Source organism: Canis lupus, chromosome 4 (assembly GCF_003254725.2).
Source record: "Canis lupus dingo isolate Sandy chromosome 4, ASM325472v2, whole genome shotgun sequence".
Classification (NCBI taxonomy): Eukaryota; Metazoa; Chordata; class Mammalia; order Carnivora; family Canidae; genus Canis; species Canis lupus.
This window is the reverse complement of record NC_064246.1, coordinates 38,964,471-38,981,131: the sequence shown is the minus strand read 5'-3', so window position 1 is coordinate 38,981,131 and position 16,661 is coordinate 38,964,471. Positions and strand designations below refer to the sequence as shown.

The following is a 16,661-nucleotide window of genomic DNA, read 5'->3' as shown; positions in this document are numbered from 1 at the left end:
ATGGCGATGGCGGCGGCCGCCCGGGGGCAGGAGCGGGGCCTGCCGCGCTTCGTCTACGTGACGCGCTTCGGCTCGCACCGGTGCGGCGGCGTCGTGCGGCTGGGCGGCCGCCGGGCTCAGGGCCGCGGGAACCCCGGGCGCCGGGCCGCGTGCAGCCCCGAGGAGCCGCGGGCGGCGGCCCCGGACGGCGCGGAGCTCGCCCCCGGCCCCCGGCCCCGGGAGCCCGCCGTCTCCTCACCGGCGCGGGCGTCGAGCGCGCAGAGCGGTACCTCGTCGGCGGCGCGAGCAGGTGGCGCCGGGCGGGCGGGCGGGCGGGCGCCTGGGTGTGGGCGGTGGGCGCCTCCGCCCTCGGCCTCCCGTCAGCGGCCCGTCGGCCTTCCCGCCCGGCGGCGGAGGGCGCTGGGGCCCGGCGGGCGGCGCGCGGGGGGCGGAAGGTCCCGGGCTGGAGCCCCTGCGTCTGCCACCGCGAGGGGCCGAGGCGGCTTCGTCTTCGCCGCGCTGAGGCCCAGGCCCGTGCCCGCTGCGCGCCGGGGGTCTTTCTCTGGCCCTGTTCGGTCTGCGCGCGCGGCTTTCGGGCTTGCCCTGTGTGTGAAACGTCCCTATAGGGTTTGCCCGTGTCTTGTTGAGTTACTTCCTAGGCGTCCGACCTTCCGTTGTAAAAGGGGTTTCCTCCTCCACAGTCCCCTCCGAGCGCTTGTTGCTTGTGTCTAGGAAGCTTCCTGATCTTCCTTCCTTCCCTCCTTCTTTTCTTTCAGAAAGAGCGAGCGAGCTAGCAGGGGGAGAAGCAGAGGGAGCCACGCAAGCCGACTCCGTGCTGAGGGGGATCTGGGGGTGGGACTTGACCTCAGGACCGTGACATCATGACCTGAGGTGAAATCACATGAGCCACCCAGGCGCCCCACTCCTCGATCTTAAAAAAATAAATGAACAAACCGGATTTAAGATTCATGTATATACATGCCGAGATGTGATAAGGTTATATTTTTAGTGACACAGTTAAGATCCAGAGCATTTCCATCTCCTGGAAAAGTCCTCCCTCGTTTCTGAGGGCTTACTGCCTCCACCTGTGCTTTTTGAAGAGTTCATGGAGACGTTCACAGTCCAGCTTACCTATTTAAAGTGTACAACTCAGTGCTTTTCATAGAGATGGGCAACCATCACCACACTCAATTTTGGAACGTATCTCTTACCCCAAAGAGAAAACCTGTACCTTTTCGTACTGTATCCTGTATCCGTTGGCACCCACTACCGCCTCTTACTGCCCTCCCCTCCGCCTAACCCCAGGGCTAAGCAAGGGCTAAACTTTCTTTCTTCACCGATTTGCCTATTCTGCACATCTCATATACATTGCATCATACAATATATGAGCTTTCCTGATTGCCTTCTTTCACTTAGCCTATTGGTTTTTGAATGAACTTTAAATCCTAGCACCTGGCTGCATTCTTTTATTTTTAGAGTAGGTTTTATCATTGATGCTGATTGTCCAGGTATACTCTAAGATTATATGCAAAGAGAGAGAGATAATTTCATCTTTCTTTCTTTCTTTTTTTTTTTTTTACCCATTCCTATGCCTGCAGTAGATTTGTTTTGTCTTACTGTATGCAGTAATACCTCGAGTACTATGTTGAATACTAGTGAAGATTCTGGGCAACCTTGCCTTATTCCTGATCAGTAGAGGGAATGCCTCTAGTGTTCCCCATTAAATAAGTTACTGGCTTTAGAACGAAGGCATATATATTTAAAATGCTAAAAAGGGGATCCCTGGGTGGCGCAGCGGTTTGGCGCCTGCCTTTGGCCCAGGGCGCGATCCTGGAGACCCGGGATCGAATCCCACGTCAGGCTCCCAGTGCATGGAGCCTGCTTCTCCCTCTGCCTGTGTCTCTGCCTCATTCTCTCTCTCTCTCTGTGACTATCACAATTAAATAAAAATTAAAAAAAAAGAAAAATGTTAAAATACTAAAAAGTATTCCTCAGTTTTTATTTTCTTCAGTGTTTTTATCATAAGTGGGTGCTGAATTTTGTCAAAGGCTTTCTCAGATCTATGGAGATACATTGTTAGATTTATTATTATGGTATATAATGTAAATGGATTTTCCAGTATTGAACCAACTTTGCATTCCTGAAATAAATCCTACTTGGCTATGATGTGTTATTTTCTTAAAGTAGCTTGGACTCCACTATTAATTTGTTTAGAATTTTACATTGATATTCATGAGAAATCATGATCCATAGTTTTTCTCTCTTTGTACTTCTTCATCTAGTTTAGGTATTAGAGTGTACGTACTTCATAAAAGATTTACAAACTTTCCTTTTTCTATGCTCTGGAAAAAGTTATATAACAGTGGGACTACCTGGTGTTTGATGGTTTGGTAGATTTCTTTTGTGAAATCATCTGGGTCTAGGGCTTTTTGTGGAATAATTCCATTACAACTTTTTCTATATCTTATATGAAATTGCTCTTTTTAAGCTTTCTAATCCTAATGGGTCAATTTTGGTTATATTTTCCTAGGAAATTCTCTATTTCATCTGTGTTTCTAAATCTATTTGCATAGAGGTCTGCAAAGTAGTGTCTCATGATTTTAAGAAATTTCTTGTGTTTCAATGTCATTTTTTTCTGCATGTGTATGTACTCCCCCTTTCTTTCTTTTTTTTTTTTTGAGATTTTATTTATATACTCATGAGAGAGACACAGAGAGAGAGAGAGAGAGGCAGAGACACAGGCAGAGGGAGAAGGAGGCTCCATGCAGGGAGCCTGACGTGGGACTTGATCCCGGGTCTCCAGGATCACACCCTGGACCAAAAGCGGCGCTAAACTGCTGAGCCACCTGGGCTGAGCCACCTGGGCTGCCCTATTCCCCCTTTTTCTTGATCAAGTGTTTTGTCAATTAAAAAAAAAACAGGATTTCAATTTATTAATGAGATGTCTTGTTTTTCTAGTTTCTTCCTCATTGAAAAATAAAGATAAATAATAAAGATGAAACTTTATCTCCTTACATGTGCTTTCTTTTGGTTTCCTATGTTGTTTTTATACTTTTTTCCAGCAGGACATTTCATTCAATTATTTTTATTCTTCCTTTTTATTGATTAAAGCCTTTAGTGCAATGCATTTTCTTCTAACCACTACTTTAAATCCCATAGATTCTAATATGTGGTGTTTCCATTGTCACTATGTTTTTTTAAAATTCTGTAATTTCAGTTTGTGTTATTCTTCTCACTGTAGAGTTGCTTAATAGATTTGATTTTTTAAGAAGCTTCCAGGACTAAAAAAAAAAAAAAAAAAAAAAGCTTCCAGGACTTTTCTGTTTTGTTTTTGTTAGTAAACTTTGTTTTATTGCATTATAATCAGAGTGTTGTTTGTAAGGTCTCCACTTTTATGGATGCTACTGATACTTTTTTCGTGACCTAATTTATGCTTCTTCCTTTTTGTTCTTTCTCCTGCGGAAGCCATGCAATTGGAAGACTGTCCCTTTAAATCATGCTTACCCCTTTAAACTGAGTCAGGCCCATTAAATGGCATGATTAGTACTTTATGTGGTGTCTGGCCCTGGCCCTTTAAATTGCACATTGATATTCCTTCTCTGTAGTTTGTGCTCTGACCTGTAGGGTTTTGTTTTAGTATTTTCAGATTTAGGGTGGATTTAATCTTTCTGTTGGCCAGAAAGCTCTCCTGCAGGCACTTTTTCTAGTGCCCTTTCTTTCTCGTCCCTGCTGGCCACAAATCCCTCCTTGGGGTGGGGCTGGAGCCTATGGGACCATAGCTCTGCGATTGAATGATTTTTCTTGTTTTCTTTAAACAGTTACTTTGCAGTTCTCATTTTTCTATCTTCAAGCAATGCTGAGGGTGCAGTTTTGTATAGAATTTTCAAAATGTGAAATTGTTTGGGGTGAACTTTTGGGAGGTCAGTTGCTCTACATTTCCCATTGTCTTCAGTAACTCAGAAGTCTAAAACTGAAGGTTTTTGAAAAAGAGAAGAGAGGGGCACCTGGGTGGCTCAGTCAGTTAATCGTCTGACTCTTTATTTTGACTCAGGTGATGATCTCAGGGTTGTGTGATGGAGCCCCACATTGGGTTCTGTGCTCTGCACAGTCTGCTTGTCCCTCTTGCTCTGCTTCTCCTCCTCTTCCTCTTCCTCTTCCTCCTCCTCCTCTCTCTCTCTCAAATAAAAGAAGTGGTAGGGTTAGATTTACTCAGGCTATGCTATATAAAGGAGATAGAATTGGAGGCATGCAAGACTGAAGCCCAATTTGAGGAATATGTAAACATTTTGTTTGTTATCCTTCCAGATTGCTTTGATAATTTAGATGTATAAGATAGTACTCCGTGTGACTTGATTGAAAGCTCCTGAAAATGAGCTGTGGCAGGAAGCCTTCAGAGCTACCTATCCAGGGTCATTACTTTGGACAACAAGCTCTTCTAATGGCCTCAGGTTTTTTTGTTTTTGGTTTTGGTTTTGGTTTTTTTTTTCTGGCTCCTCTCCCAGGGATCTAAAAAATCCAGGGGTAGTATAAGATACTTTAGCCCTCAGTTTCCAGCTTCTTTGAATAATAGAAATAGGATACAAGGTTTATTCTAGGAAGAGGAGAGAGTATGGTGATGGTGGTGGTAGTAGTGGTAATGAGGAGCTCTATAGCTTTGGTAAGAAGCCAAGAAAAAATACAATCGATTCAATTGGGAGCCTATATTGTTTTAGTGCCGTGAATCAAAGGACAAATAATAGTCCATCATCAAGATAGTGCATTAGAAGTGAGGAACACTGAAAGCAGATGAAGAAGCTTCCAGGCGTGAGGGAAGGGATGCATGAATTTGTGCTGGAGATCCCTACCTATGCCAGTTAGAAGTAACTGGGTAGCCAATATAAAACCGGTGTTGTGCTTTTGTAACTTTATGCCGTACAGGCCTAGGGTGGCTTTCCTCTAGTTGACTTCTCTGCTGGGGTAGGAAAAGACAATAATATAGTTTGTCTTGAAGTTTGATTTTGAAATTTGGGGATTTTTGCTGCTCCCTTGTGGCAGGGGTGACATGATCAGATCTGGAGGAAGGAGAACTAGGACAGAGTTGGGCTAGAAGAGACTGGAGGCCAGAGCCTGTTAGAGGGCAGTCACAGAAGTCCAGCGCAGAGATGAAAGGTGTGAACGAAGGCAGCAGCAATGGAGACAATGCACAGGATCAATGACTGACTGAAAGACAGAGAAGGAAGGGATTGATGCCAACCCTGAAGTTCGTTTGTTTTTTCTTTTCTTTTCTTTTCTTTTCTTTTCTTTTCTTTTCTTTTCTTTTCTTTTCTTTTCTTTTCTTTTCTTTTCTTTCTTTTCTTCTTTCAAGATTTCATCGATTCATTCATGAGAGACACACAGAGGCAGACACATAGGCAGAGGGAGGAGCTGGCTTCCCATGGGGAGCCCAATTCAGGACTGGATCCCAGGACCCTGGGTTCACAATCTGAGCCAAAGGCAGATGGTCAACCACTGAGCCACCCAGGCATCCCAACTCTGAAGTTTCTATGGTAGGTGGATGGGCAGATGATGGAGCCAAGAGCTTCAGAGCCCCTCTGCTGTGCTTGTGAGGCCAGGAATAGTCAGATTTATATTTAAACCAAGGCAGGAAGTGCTTAAATTTTACTCAGTTTGGGATATATATTTAATATTAATATTAAAAGGATGTTTATGTCTGGCTCTCTATGGGGAACTAAGTGAATTATTTATCATTGAACATCTCCCACACTTTGGGCACTAGATTATGTGCTAGTGACAGATGAATCAGACAAATATTCTGCTCTCCAGGAACTTCTAAATGAATAATAATATGAATGCAAGTTAGTAGACACAAATGCTGTAAGAGAGACACCTTAGAAAGACTTTGATAGTTAAGGGAAAGGAGAGGCATAAAGGCAGGAAATCAAGGGATATGCATGGAGAAAGTGCTAGTGGGAAGGTAGAGATTATTGAGAGCATTGGCTTTGAAATCAGAAAGACATAATCTTGGCTCTGTCATTTATTAGTAGTGTAATATTGGCCAAGCTAGTTAACTACTCGATTCTCAGTTTTCTTATATGTAAAATGGGGATGATATTTTCTAACAGAACAAGTTACTGTGAAGACTAAGTGACAGGGATGCCTGGGTGGCTCAGTGGTTGAGCATCTGCCTTTGGCTCAGGGCGTGATCCCAGAGTCCTGGGATTGAGTCCCATATCAGGCTCCCCACAGGGAGCCTGCTTCTTCCTCTGCCTATATCTCTGCCTCTCTGTGTGTGTCTCTCATAAATAAATAAAATCTTAAAAAACAAAAAAGACTAAGTGAAGTACAGAATGTGTGCAGTGCCCGGCACGGTGTTTGATACAGAATAAATGACCAGTAAATCCTGGCACAATGAATAGAGATGGCTTGGAGGGAAGGGAGGTATTATCCCAATGAGTAGTATATAGTGGGCATGGCTAAATATTTATTGAATGAATGAAAAGTAAGTTTTGGACCAGGTTGTGGAATACCTTGGAGGCAGTCGGTTTATAGTCACTGAAGATTTTTGAATGGTGGGATGAAGGGATCAGAAACTCTAGAAGATAAAATTGTAAGTTCTTTATAAGATGTAGTAGAACTTAGAAATCCTGGGGCAAGCAAATTAGGAAACTCTTCAAACATTTAAAGCAAGACTAATAAATCAGTTCTCACAGAACTTAGGAGGTATATTCATAATTGATATATAATGGAGGGTGATGAGTGCTATTGTGGAAGTACAAATAAATGCTTTGGAAGTGGTAATAATTTGAGAATGAGAGGATTAGGAAAGGCTTCACAGTGGTGGAAGCTCCATGAGAGTCACACATGTTGCTGAGCTAGGGAATTACAGGTGGGAAAAATGTGTAAACATTGCCCTGGGTATGGATCCATGATGGAGAGTGATTAGGGAAGAACTAGAAGTATATTTTGAGTGTGTAGAAACAGTGTGTAGAAAGAAGGCTAGAGAAAGATTGAAAACATAAGTTGGGACAAAGTCTTTGGTATACACTGGAGCTTCCCTTAGTGATGTATGCAAAACAAGTAGAAGAAATGATTTTGTCTTTTTTCTTTATCACATCTTCTATACTCCTTGACATATTGTAGATCCCCAGTAAATACAGGTAGACTTGATGGCTCCTACCCTGACCTCCAGGAATAATGTTTAGAATAGCTAAGACTTGGAAATGGAAAACATTTGCAAATGATGCAAGTATAGTATTCCAAAGGCATAGGCATTTAGAGGGAAGGGTACATATGGGTATATGAAGAACAGAGATTCCCAGACTTATTTTCCTACATCATATCTGCATATCATCTGTACGATCACTTACTTAATATATTTATTTAAATATGAACTTTTTTCTCCTCTCAACTAAATTTCTCAACTAAATTTCTTTTTAGAACACTTTACATCATTATCTCAGTGGCAAACTTGTACCATTTGCCACAAATAGAAATTAATTAAAAATAATCAAATAAAGGCTAAACAATATTATTAAATTCTAGCCAAATCGTTTGTCTAATAAAGGTTTTCTGTAGTCATAAATAGAGAGAAGCAAATGTCAGAGAAATCTTAGTGACATACTAGTTCCAAACTCAGACTTTCTCTGTGATGTAATCAGATTGAAAAATAATGGGAAAGAAAATGAGTTTCTCACTGTGTGTTAAGGTTCTTTAGTGCTAGGTCTCTATCCCTCCTAGAATTGGTGATATGCTTTTCACAAATAGGGAAATACCGTTTTAGAACATACTGTAATTCACTAACAAATAGAATGCTTATTGCATACTTAATGTGTATGGTATTAGATACTGGATCTCAAATAAAACACACTCCTCAAGTAAACAACATGATAAATCTCATGATAACTGAGCATAGGATGCTTTGAGAAATCAGAGAAGGTTCCTGGAAAGCTAAATATTGAATAAGTGGAAGAAAGCCAGGCATAGAGTGGTGGTGATAGGGCAGGAATTAGGTGGGTAAGTGTTCAGATGGGCAGATTACAGGCAAATATAAAAGCTTTCGAGGGGCACATGCTCAGTGTTTTATGATTTTGTCCTTGGACAGAACAAGCCCTTGGGTTTTCTTCTAACAGTTAATATTTGGGAAGGCAGCATGGTTTGGTGAGTAGAGGGAGGAAACTTATTCACTCTTTAACAAACCCTTGTTAGTTCCTACTGTGTCTCTGGTAGTGTGGGTGGAAAGATGACTAAGGCACACATAGCTGTGGCCCTTGGGGAAGTCACAGCCTAGTGAAGGAAACACATTATAAACGTGATATAAAAGTGTGCTAAGTACCAGTTACCCAAGTGTTTCTGGAGCTAGTGCTGTGTGGGAGACTATAGAGAGGAGGTGAAGGTGTAAGTTGAGTCTTGAAGAGCAGGTAGAAATTTGCCTGCCAAGGATATGTGTGTGTGTGTGTGTGTGTGTGTGTGTGTGTGTGTGTGTGTTATCCATATGGAACAGCATGTGCAAAGGCTGGGAAGAGTGTTTTATCCATATGGAACAGCATGTGCAAAGGCTGGGAAATGTTTTAGCCATATAGAACAGCATGTGCAAAGGCTGGGAAGGATAGGAGCAAGGCATTTGAGAAACCATAGGTATTTGGGAGAGTTGAAAGCATAATGTGTGTCTGGAGTTGAACAGAGAAGAAAGATGTGGCTTCTGTATTTGTTAGATGTTACTGACTTTTTGGGGACTCATCTTTCAAATCAATAAAGAAAAGAGACTTCCTAGGCATTTCCAAGGTAGTTTGTCTCTAGTTTTCTTGTTTTGTTTTTTTTTTTCCCCAGCATAGTCTTAGCTAATTGGTAAACTGATAATATATAGTGTTCAGAAATATACCAACAAGTGTAAAAATCCCCAGACGACTCAAGAGACATTTATAATTCTCTCTATTCTCAGGATGGTGCATCCTTTAAAATATGTGCTAAACTTTTTACCTTTTCACTCTCTCTCTCTTTTTAAAATTAGGTTTAACCCAGAAGAATTTAGCTAAAAAGTTTGATTTCCCCATCCCATTGAATGAAGCTTCCAAAATAATGAAGAAGAAGAAAAAGGTATATTATTATAAAGGAGAATGAACAATATTTGAATTTTAGATTAACCTCTCTAAATAAAAATGTGTAAAGATACTCAACAGTAAAAATAGTTCCATCTTTTGAAAATTTAATTTACTGAAATGAGAAAATAGAATTAATTTAGCAGAAATGGAACTGGGTTTGGAAATATTTATTAACTGTAGAGAACAGTCCTTCCAGTGTTTGAAGATATAAACACATTTCAATCAAAATGTAATGGGAGATTTTTCAAAGCATGAAAATATATGTTTCATAGAATATATAACTTTGATAGTATAATATAAAGAGAAAATCATGGATTTCACAGAAAAGAATAATGTATCTATATTGGTGCCATATTGCTCTTTTAAAGACAAGGGATGAACATTTAGTTTGTAGAAGGAAAGCTAACAAGGATGAATCTTTACTGCTGGACTGGTTATCCAAGTGTCATGGTAACTTGAGTGTTTTAAATACACAAGATCACTAGCTCTATGCATCTTTGTTTTCCACCATATATCTTACACTTTGGTTTAAAGAAATTGTTAGTTGATAATGACACATAAAATGGTATTATTTCTGAGCTTTGAGTATTTATGAGGTGTAACCCCTGTATAGTACAAAATAGCATTCAAAGTAACTCTAAATGTATTTTGAATATGCATCTGATCTTCCCACTATACTAAGAATTATTTCTCCCGAGAATGAATTCCTTTTTTGTGAGGAGAACAGAGTAATAGCCAATGTTTACTTGTAGTTACTGGGGTATGTGCTTTGCATATATTTTTCCTTAATTCTAATAATCCAATGTATGAAATTATTACTAGATGAGATATAAAACATTTGCCCAATGTCAAGCAACTGTTAAGTGGCAAAGCCAGGATCTGAGCCTACATCTGTTTGTTTCCATAGTTCTCATTCTTTCTGTTCTAGTGTATTCATGCTATCTGGTAATTTTGCTTTGGTATGTCCTAGGAGAAATGTTTAATTCTTAACTAGAATAAAATACATTTAAAAATCTCATAATTTCCCAGTGGAATAGAAATTCACTATTTTTACAACTGTTGAAAACAAAATTGAATGTATTAGAACAATTTAGGTAAGACTTTATAGACCTTGTTTTCATCCAGGACAGTAATCTAAACTACAAAGAGGAAATGCTAGGAAGTTTGCAGAAGAGATCACTGACCATGGGAAAACAGTTACATTTAATTTTTTGGTCTCTAAGTGCTAATATTGCTTTATAGTGATATCAATTGACATGCAACGTGGTTGAGTCACTGCCAGTTGCCTCGGTCAAATATACACTGTGCTTATATTTTTAAGGTTTCAGTATGGAATAAAGTGTACAAAGTCATTTCTAGAATGCTTGAAGAAAATGAAAAATATAGACTCAGACTGAAATACCAACAATTATCTTGTGAAAGTAAGTTGACACTATTTTGATTGTATTAAAGAAGCCTGCCTTCCCCGACAATTTAGTCACCCTAGGGTCATATTAGTCTAGTAGTTTTCCTAATTGTCACATTCAGTGTACAGAGCTATAGAAATGCGGCTACCATATTATCACTGTTCATCATAATTAAACATACAAAACATCTTAAACCATTGAGTTATAGACTAGACCACAGGCCTAAGTGTGAGTGGAGGAGCACAGAAGGTAAATGTTGACTAGCATTTACTGAGCAAAAGGAACACACTTGTCTGTTAAGCTTGAATTTTAATGCCAGCTTTTAATACAAATTACAAAACTCATACATATTGACAAAGAAAAACATTTTGACTGCAATAAAATTTATACATTCTGTGTCATTTCATACAGTTACTTCCTTCCATGGATGCTGCAGTCTAATTTAATACATTTAACAAAACTGCCCTTGAATTATGGCCTTGAAGTCATGAATTCATTCCTAGAAAACAACTCATAAATTAAACTATGTTCTAAAGCTGCAACAGTATTGAATTGATATTTTGGGCAGAGCAAAATTAGATGTAATCTAGTATACTTATTAAAGTAATTGGAACTTTTGGATTCTCAAACAATGAAGTTGGATAAAATTTATATAACTAATAATGCCACACGAATTGATAAATCATAACAGTTATTTCCTTTCCTTCACATGTTACTATGCTAAACACTTCGATAGGTTCTTAGTAGTATAGTAAAGTATAGTATAGTATAGTAGTATAGTATAGTCACTCGATGACAACTTCTATTTTGACAGTAAATCTACAGAATTTAATTTTGTGAAGACTATTTTCATAAGATAATTAATTGGAACAGAATGCCATTTTGTAAGCATTGTTACTCTGGAAACTCATCACTGTTCATGTAATATTGCATTAATAATAGCATAAATTGTTTGCAATAATGACGTATAAACCAATGTTCAGATTAGTGATACTCTATTTTATTTATTCAGTTAAGGAGAATGAGGCAGAAGGGATTAGGAGGAAGAAAGTGGTTCGTGGTTTTTTTAGGTGAAAGGGATTGTTTGAGGCAGAGCAATGTGCAAAGACCCTGGGCATTGTTCTGAGTTAATCCAGATCCAGTTACTTTAATGAACAGATTACATCTAATTTGCTCTGGCCACAACCTTGAACTTGTCAGTTCTCTTGTGCCCCAGCAAGAGGCCTTCGATTAAATGCCAAGTAAACTTATAAGGTTTGTTTGGCAATTTAAAATAATAATCTGTGTTTTCCAGAAACAGCCTGTTACAAACAAATATCCAGGTAATTCATTATTTTATATTATAGATAGTTTTAAACCAGATTACAAAAACTAATAATGTTTTAGAAATGTATTATAACTCTTATTTTGTAATATGTATTTATTAATGGGAAAACCAGTGCTAGAGGCCAACTTGAATTTCCCATATATTTTATGTTGTTCCTAGACTCAAATTACAAAAGATGAATCTTCTTATCATCTGCTGGTAAGAATCCTAGGCTTTATTTCCATCCCTTTTACATCTTACTGTCTCCAACCTTTAGAATACCCATTGCTAATTCCAGCCTGTTTCCTTCCTTAAACCCAGTGTTTGGCAAATAGTAAGCACTGAATAAATATTTGTTGAAATTTAATAAACTTCATTTGGGCCCCATATTCACAATGCTATTGAAACTACTCTTTCCATGGTCCATGGTTTTTGTTTTTGTGGGAATTTTTGTTTGTTTGTTAATAATGTCTCTTACTTCCCTTTTCTCTTTGAACTTGTCACATTTAATATTATCTTACTACTGCTTTCAATTTTTCTTCTTTCTTAGTGTCCTGGAGGTTATGACACGGTTCTCTTTCTGCCTTTCTGACAGCATTTTCTGTGTATTTTTTATTTGTTCCTTTTGTTACCACTTAATAACAAGTGTTATTGGTTCTGTTCTCTCTTTACATATTTATTCTGAGGTATACCAACCCACTTTTATAGCTTCAATTACTCTTTCTTTGTGTAGGACCATTAAATCTCTCTTCTACCTTTGACCTCTGAATTCCTTTAGGCAATTCTGTAGTTACTTGATAATATTACATGTTTTAAATCGAGTGTATCATCTTTCCTCCTTTCATTTCAGTTGTGCCTTGGTTTGCTAATCATGTGAGTTCATTAAATTTCTAGGGAGAGATTATATCCAGTTTGGTGGTGTTTGAAAAGTACTAGAAAAGTAAGATGGGTGTTAGGAAAGAGAAATCAGACTTTTGTACATGGGAATGTGGGGGAGGGGAGTATACTTTAGACATGGACATGAGCAAGTTCATGGAGTCCAAGAAGATGTTCAGGAATGTGTAGTTTGATCAAACCTTGTTTACGATAGTCATTGTAAAGAAAAGTCTAAAATACTGAGACTCTTTTTCAAAGGGTCTCACGTGAGTAATATTTGTACTCCATTAAGTAGGCAATAAAGAAACATGAAACATCTTATTAACCCTTTATTCTAAATTATCCAAATGTACAGAAAAGTTACAAGGGTAATACAAAGAACTCCAGTATAACCTTTACCTAGTTTCACTGATTTTTAACATCTTGTTACATTTACTTTTTCTTTTTTTTTTTTTTTTTTAATTTATTTATGATAGTCACACAGAGAGAGAGAGAGGCAGAGACACAGGCAGAGAGAGAAGCAGGCTCCATGCACCGGGAGCCCGATGTGGGATTCGATCCCGGGTCTCCAGGATCGCGCCCTGGGCCAAAAGCAGGCGCTAAACCACTGCGCCACCCAGGGATCCCTACATTTACTTTTTCATTCTTAGATGCCTTCTCTTTTTCTCTATGTGTATATGTGCATGTATATAAAGTGTTACCCTTTAAGGGGTGCCTCGGTAGCTCAGTTAGTTAAGCATCTGACTTTTAATTTTGGCTCTGGTCATGGTCTCAGGGTCATGAGATCAAGCCCCATGTCTGGCTGCATGCTCAATGTGGAGTCTGTTTGAGATTCTCTCTCTCCCTCTCCCTCTGCTCCTCCCCTCAAGCACTCTCTCTCTAAATATATACATACATACATATATATATATATGTAGGATATAATTGTATATAGCATATAAACATTACCCCTTAATACTTTACTGTGTATGTCCTAAGAACAAAGATATCTCTATATAACCATACAACAATGATCAAATTCAGGAAGCTTATTTTTCCTTTTGTAATTACTAAGTATTTTATGGAAACATAATAAAAGAATATGCAAATACCTTGTACATCATCAGTATAGAATATTTTAAAGCAGTGGATTGATCAGATTTGCATTTTGGAAAGAATCTGATGTTATTTTGTGCAAATATTTGGAATGGAGGGCAAGACAGGAAGTAAAATCTAGAGATTCTAAAAGGATCCAAGTGAAATGGGAGTAAATGGGAGTAGCAGAGTGGGTGGAGCGGAGACAAAAGATTTGCTAGGGGATAAGAAAGATGATCCCAAGTTCTGAGAATGAGTAGATAAGAAAGAAGGAAGTCAAGAGAAGAACTGGTTTTATGAAGCTACTGAGTTTTATTTTGTCATGTTGAATTTTAGCTGTAGTGAGGTATTTAGGGTATTTGGAAGTATCTTATTTGAGCTAGTGTGCAGTCTATGCTACATGGAAGTCATAAGTAGTTGTGATAGTAGGTGCGCATGAAAACCTCGATATGAGGATGGAGTGGGAGGACAGGACTGAGAACGCAGTGTTGATGATGTCTAGGATGAAGAGGAATTCTCAGTTCAAAGAGGGATTCTAGGAGCTTAATCAGAAGTAATGAGGGGGCAAAGAGGGGTACAAGTGAAGCAGAAGATTAGAAGCTTGGCAGTTCAAAGGGTTGCAGTGGCCTTGTTCAGTGAGAATATAGGGGTACAAAAAATAGGAGTATAGAAATATGTTAGCTAGGAACAATTCAAAAGTTTCAACACCTAGAACTAAAGCAGAAATGCCAAGTGATGACATTATCCAAAGCAATAACCCTGCTTATGAGTGGCATGAAGTGGCCTGGAGATAAAGGCCTATGATAGAGTGTTTTTACGACCAGTTTCTATAGATGGAGCTGTTGAAGTCATCAAGATTATTTGCGGGAGCTAGAATGGAGAAGAAAAATATGACTTACACATTGAATCTGTTAGAAGCTTTTTATGGTGACTAGAGAAAGTAAAAGTTACCAAAAAGTAAATACAGGGAATGGCTAACTGTTGCTTTGCAATCCTAGAAATGTTAAGTTATTTCGATGACTATTGACCATGACATTTTATCTTAACAAGATTCAATTTTGTCATCTTTTATTTAGGATTAACCTCTCTTTGGATCTGTTTACCAAAGAAGATTGTGAAGAGTTTAAAGGTGGAACTTTAAATTGAATTATAATTATATGTTAATTTTGGTGTGTTTTGTTGGAATTGGGACTTTCATAGTTGAATAGAAAAACTACCTTTATTATAAATTAATAGTATTTCTTTGCAAGTTAATACAGATTTTTGTTAAATATTGTTATCATGTGCACATGAGTGTTATGCAAGTGTTCTTCAAGTGTGAATTAATATCCCATATTCTTTTAAGTTCCTCTTATTCATAAAATTTAAATTGAAATAGTAATATAATTGTAGGCATGTACAATTGCCATTTTTCCCTTTTATTAATGCATCTGCAACCATCACTTTATCCTTCTTTTAGATGTAAATGCTTTAAATTAAACTTGGATTCCATTTAAATTGTTTTTGGCTTCCTTCTTTTTTTCTAAATTTCTCAATTGCTTTATGACAAAAGTCTACAATTTACATAGTGATAGCTATTTTGAGTGTTAAAACTAATGGTTAGTTAAGCCATCTTTTCGTCCTAAGGAAAATTAGAAAATTTGTGCAAATTCTAAATTGTAACATGGAATATTTTAGGAAAATTTAGGGGCAAAGATCAGAGGAAACATTCTTCTCCTTTCCAGACCCCTCAATAATATTATATTATGTTTTCATCAGTGAATGAGAAACTTAGAACTCTGAAAAGAATTTATAAATATTTCTCAGTGAAGTCTCATTGTTTTCTACTCAACTATTGCCAAGACCATTTTTTTCTGCTTTTTGTTGATGCAGTCTCTCTCCCTAAATTGTATCATAAGCCTAGGTAGAACTGAAAACTTAGGAGAAAAAGACAAAAAGAAGTTTGCCCATGATAAAGGCAAGTAAAACAAAATCAAACAGAAAAACCCCACATGCATCCTGAATTCTTTACCATAAAAATCAAAGCACATGTCTGGTAAACCTCTTTGGTTCTAGAGGCAGTACATTCCTCACCTAGAAATATTGGCCAAACCCATGTATTAGGTGACACAGAAAGTTGCCAACTTTGAGTGGGAACCAGTGCAGGAAAGGGCTCTGCAGTAGGTCCAGCCCAACATGTAAGCAGGCCTGCTGCTTGTGTCTTCTGACTTGGAAGACCCAGTGGTGTTGGAGATACCATTAGTGGGAAAAGATGTAGTATAAAGCTTATGGAAAGCCAAACACAGACTTCATGATGGAATTATAAATCAAGGCCATGCTGTCCACAGCATAAAATTAAATGCCATGTGAGAGATAGTTTTGACATGTTTGGGGGCTCTGGTAGAGACAAATTGCTTCGCCCTGAGGCAAATAAACAAACTTCCTGCAGCAGACTGTCTAAAATGGAAATAGTACATCTAGGAAGGAAGACTTCCCAGTAGAAAGTTCCTAAGTGGGAACCAAACAGCACAAGCAGACTATGTGAACAGGTTGTCCAATCCTCAGGTCACTCACATCAGTTATACTAGCTCCCTTCCTCCTGCTTGCACCTATGGCCATATGAGCAGTCTCCTACAATAAGAAGAAAAAGGAGGAAAAGTCTGAGCTTTGGTTTATGAATGGATTGGTTCAATTGTGGGTTCAATTGGTTCAATTGTAGGTGCCGCAAGGGTGGCAGTACTATGACCATGTTCCAGATTGGCCCAGAAAGCACTGGAAAGGGAAAAGGATGGAATTGCAAGCCCCATACCTAGTCATCCACTTTGTGTGATAGGAGGAATGGCTCAGTGAGAATCTATGTGGATTCCTGGGCCAATGGCTTGGTCATTTTATCTGGGGCCTGTTAGGAAAAACTGGTATAATGGAGACAAAAAGTAAGATATAGAGTAGAGGCACAGATTTTCC

At 38.7% G+C, this 16,661-nt stretch overlaps 1 protein-coding gene across 2 annotated transcripts; it reads left to right on the top strand.

The window, feature by feature from the left end:
• C4H5orf47 (chromosome 4 C5orf47 homolog) lies at positions 1–15,198 on the top strand. 2 transcript variants are annotated; one of them, XM_025434961.3, is made up of 5 exons: positions 1–289; positions 8,966–9,051; positions 10,378–10,477; positions 11,949–11,987; positions 14,795–15,198. In XM_025434961.3, the coding sequence occupies exons 1-4, from the start codon at positions 1–3 to the stop codon at positions 11,966–11,968; spliced, it is 495 nt and encodes a 164-aa protein (XP_025290746.2). In that variant the 3' UTR covers positions 11,969–11,987; positions 14,795–15,198. The 2 variants fall into 2 exon arrangements, with proteins under 2 accessions (XP_025290746.2, XP_025290745.3); XM_025434960.3 differs by lacking the exon at positions 11,949–11,987.
• The last annotated feature ends 1,463 nt before the right edge of the window (positions 15,199–16,661 follow it).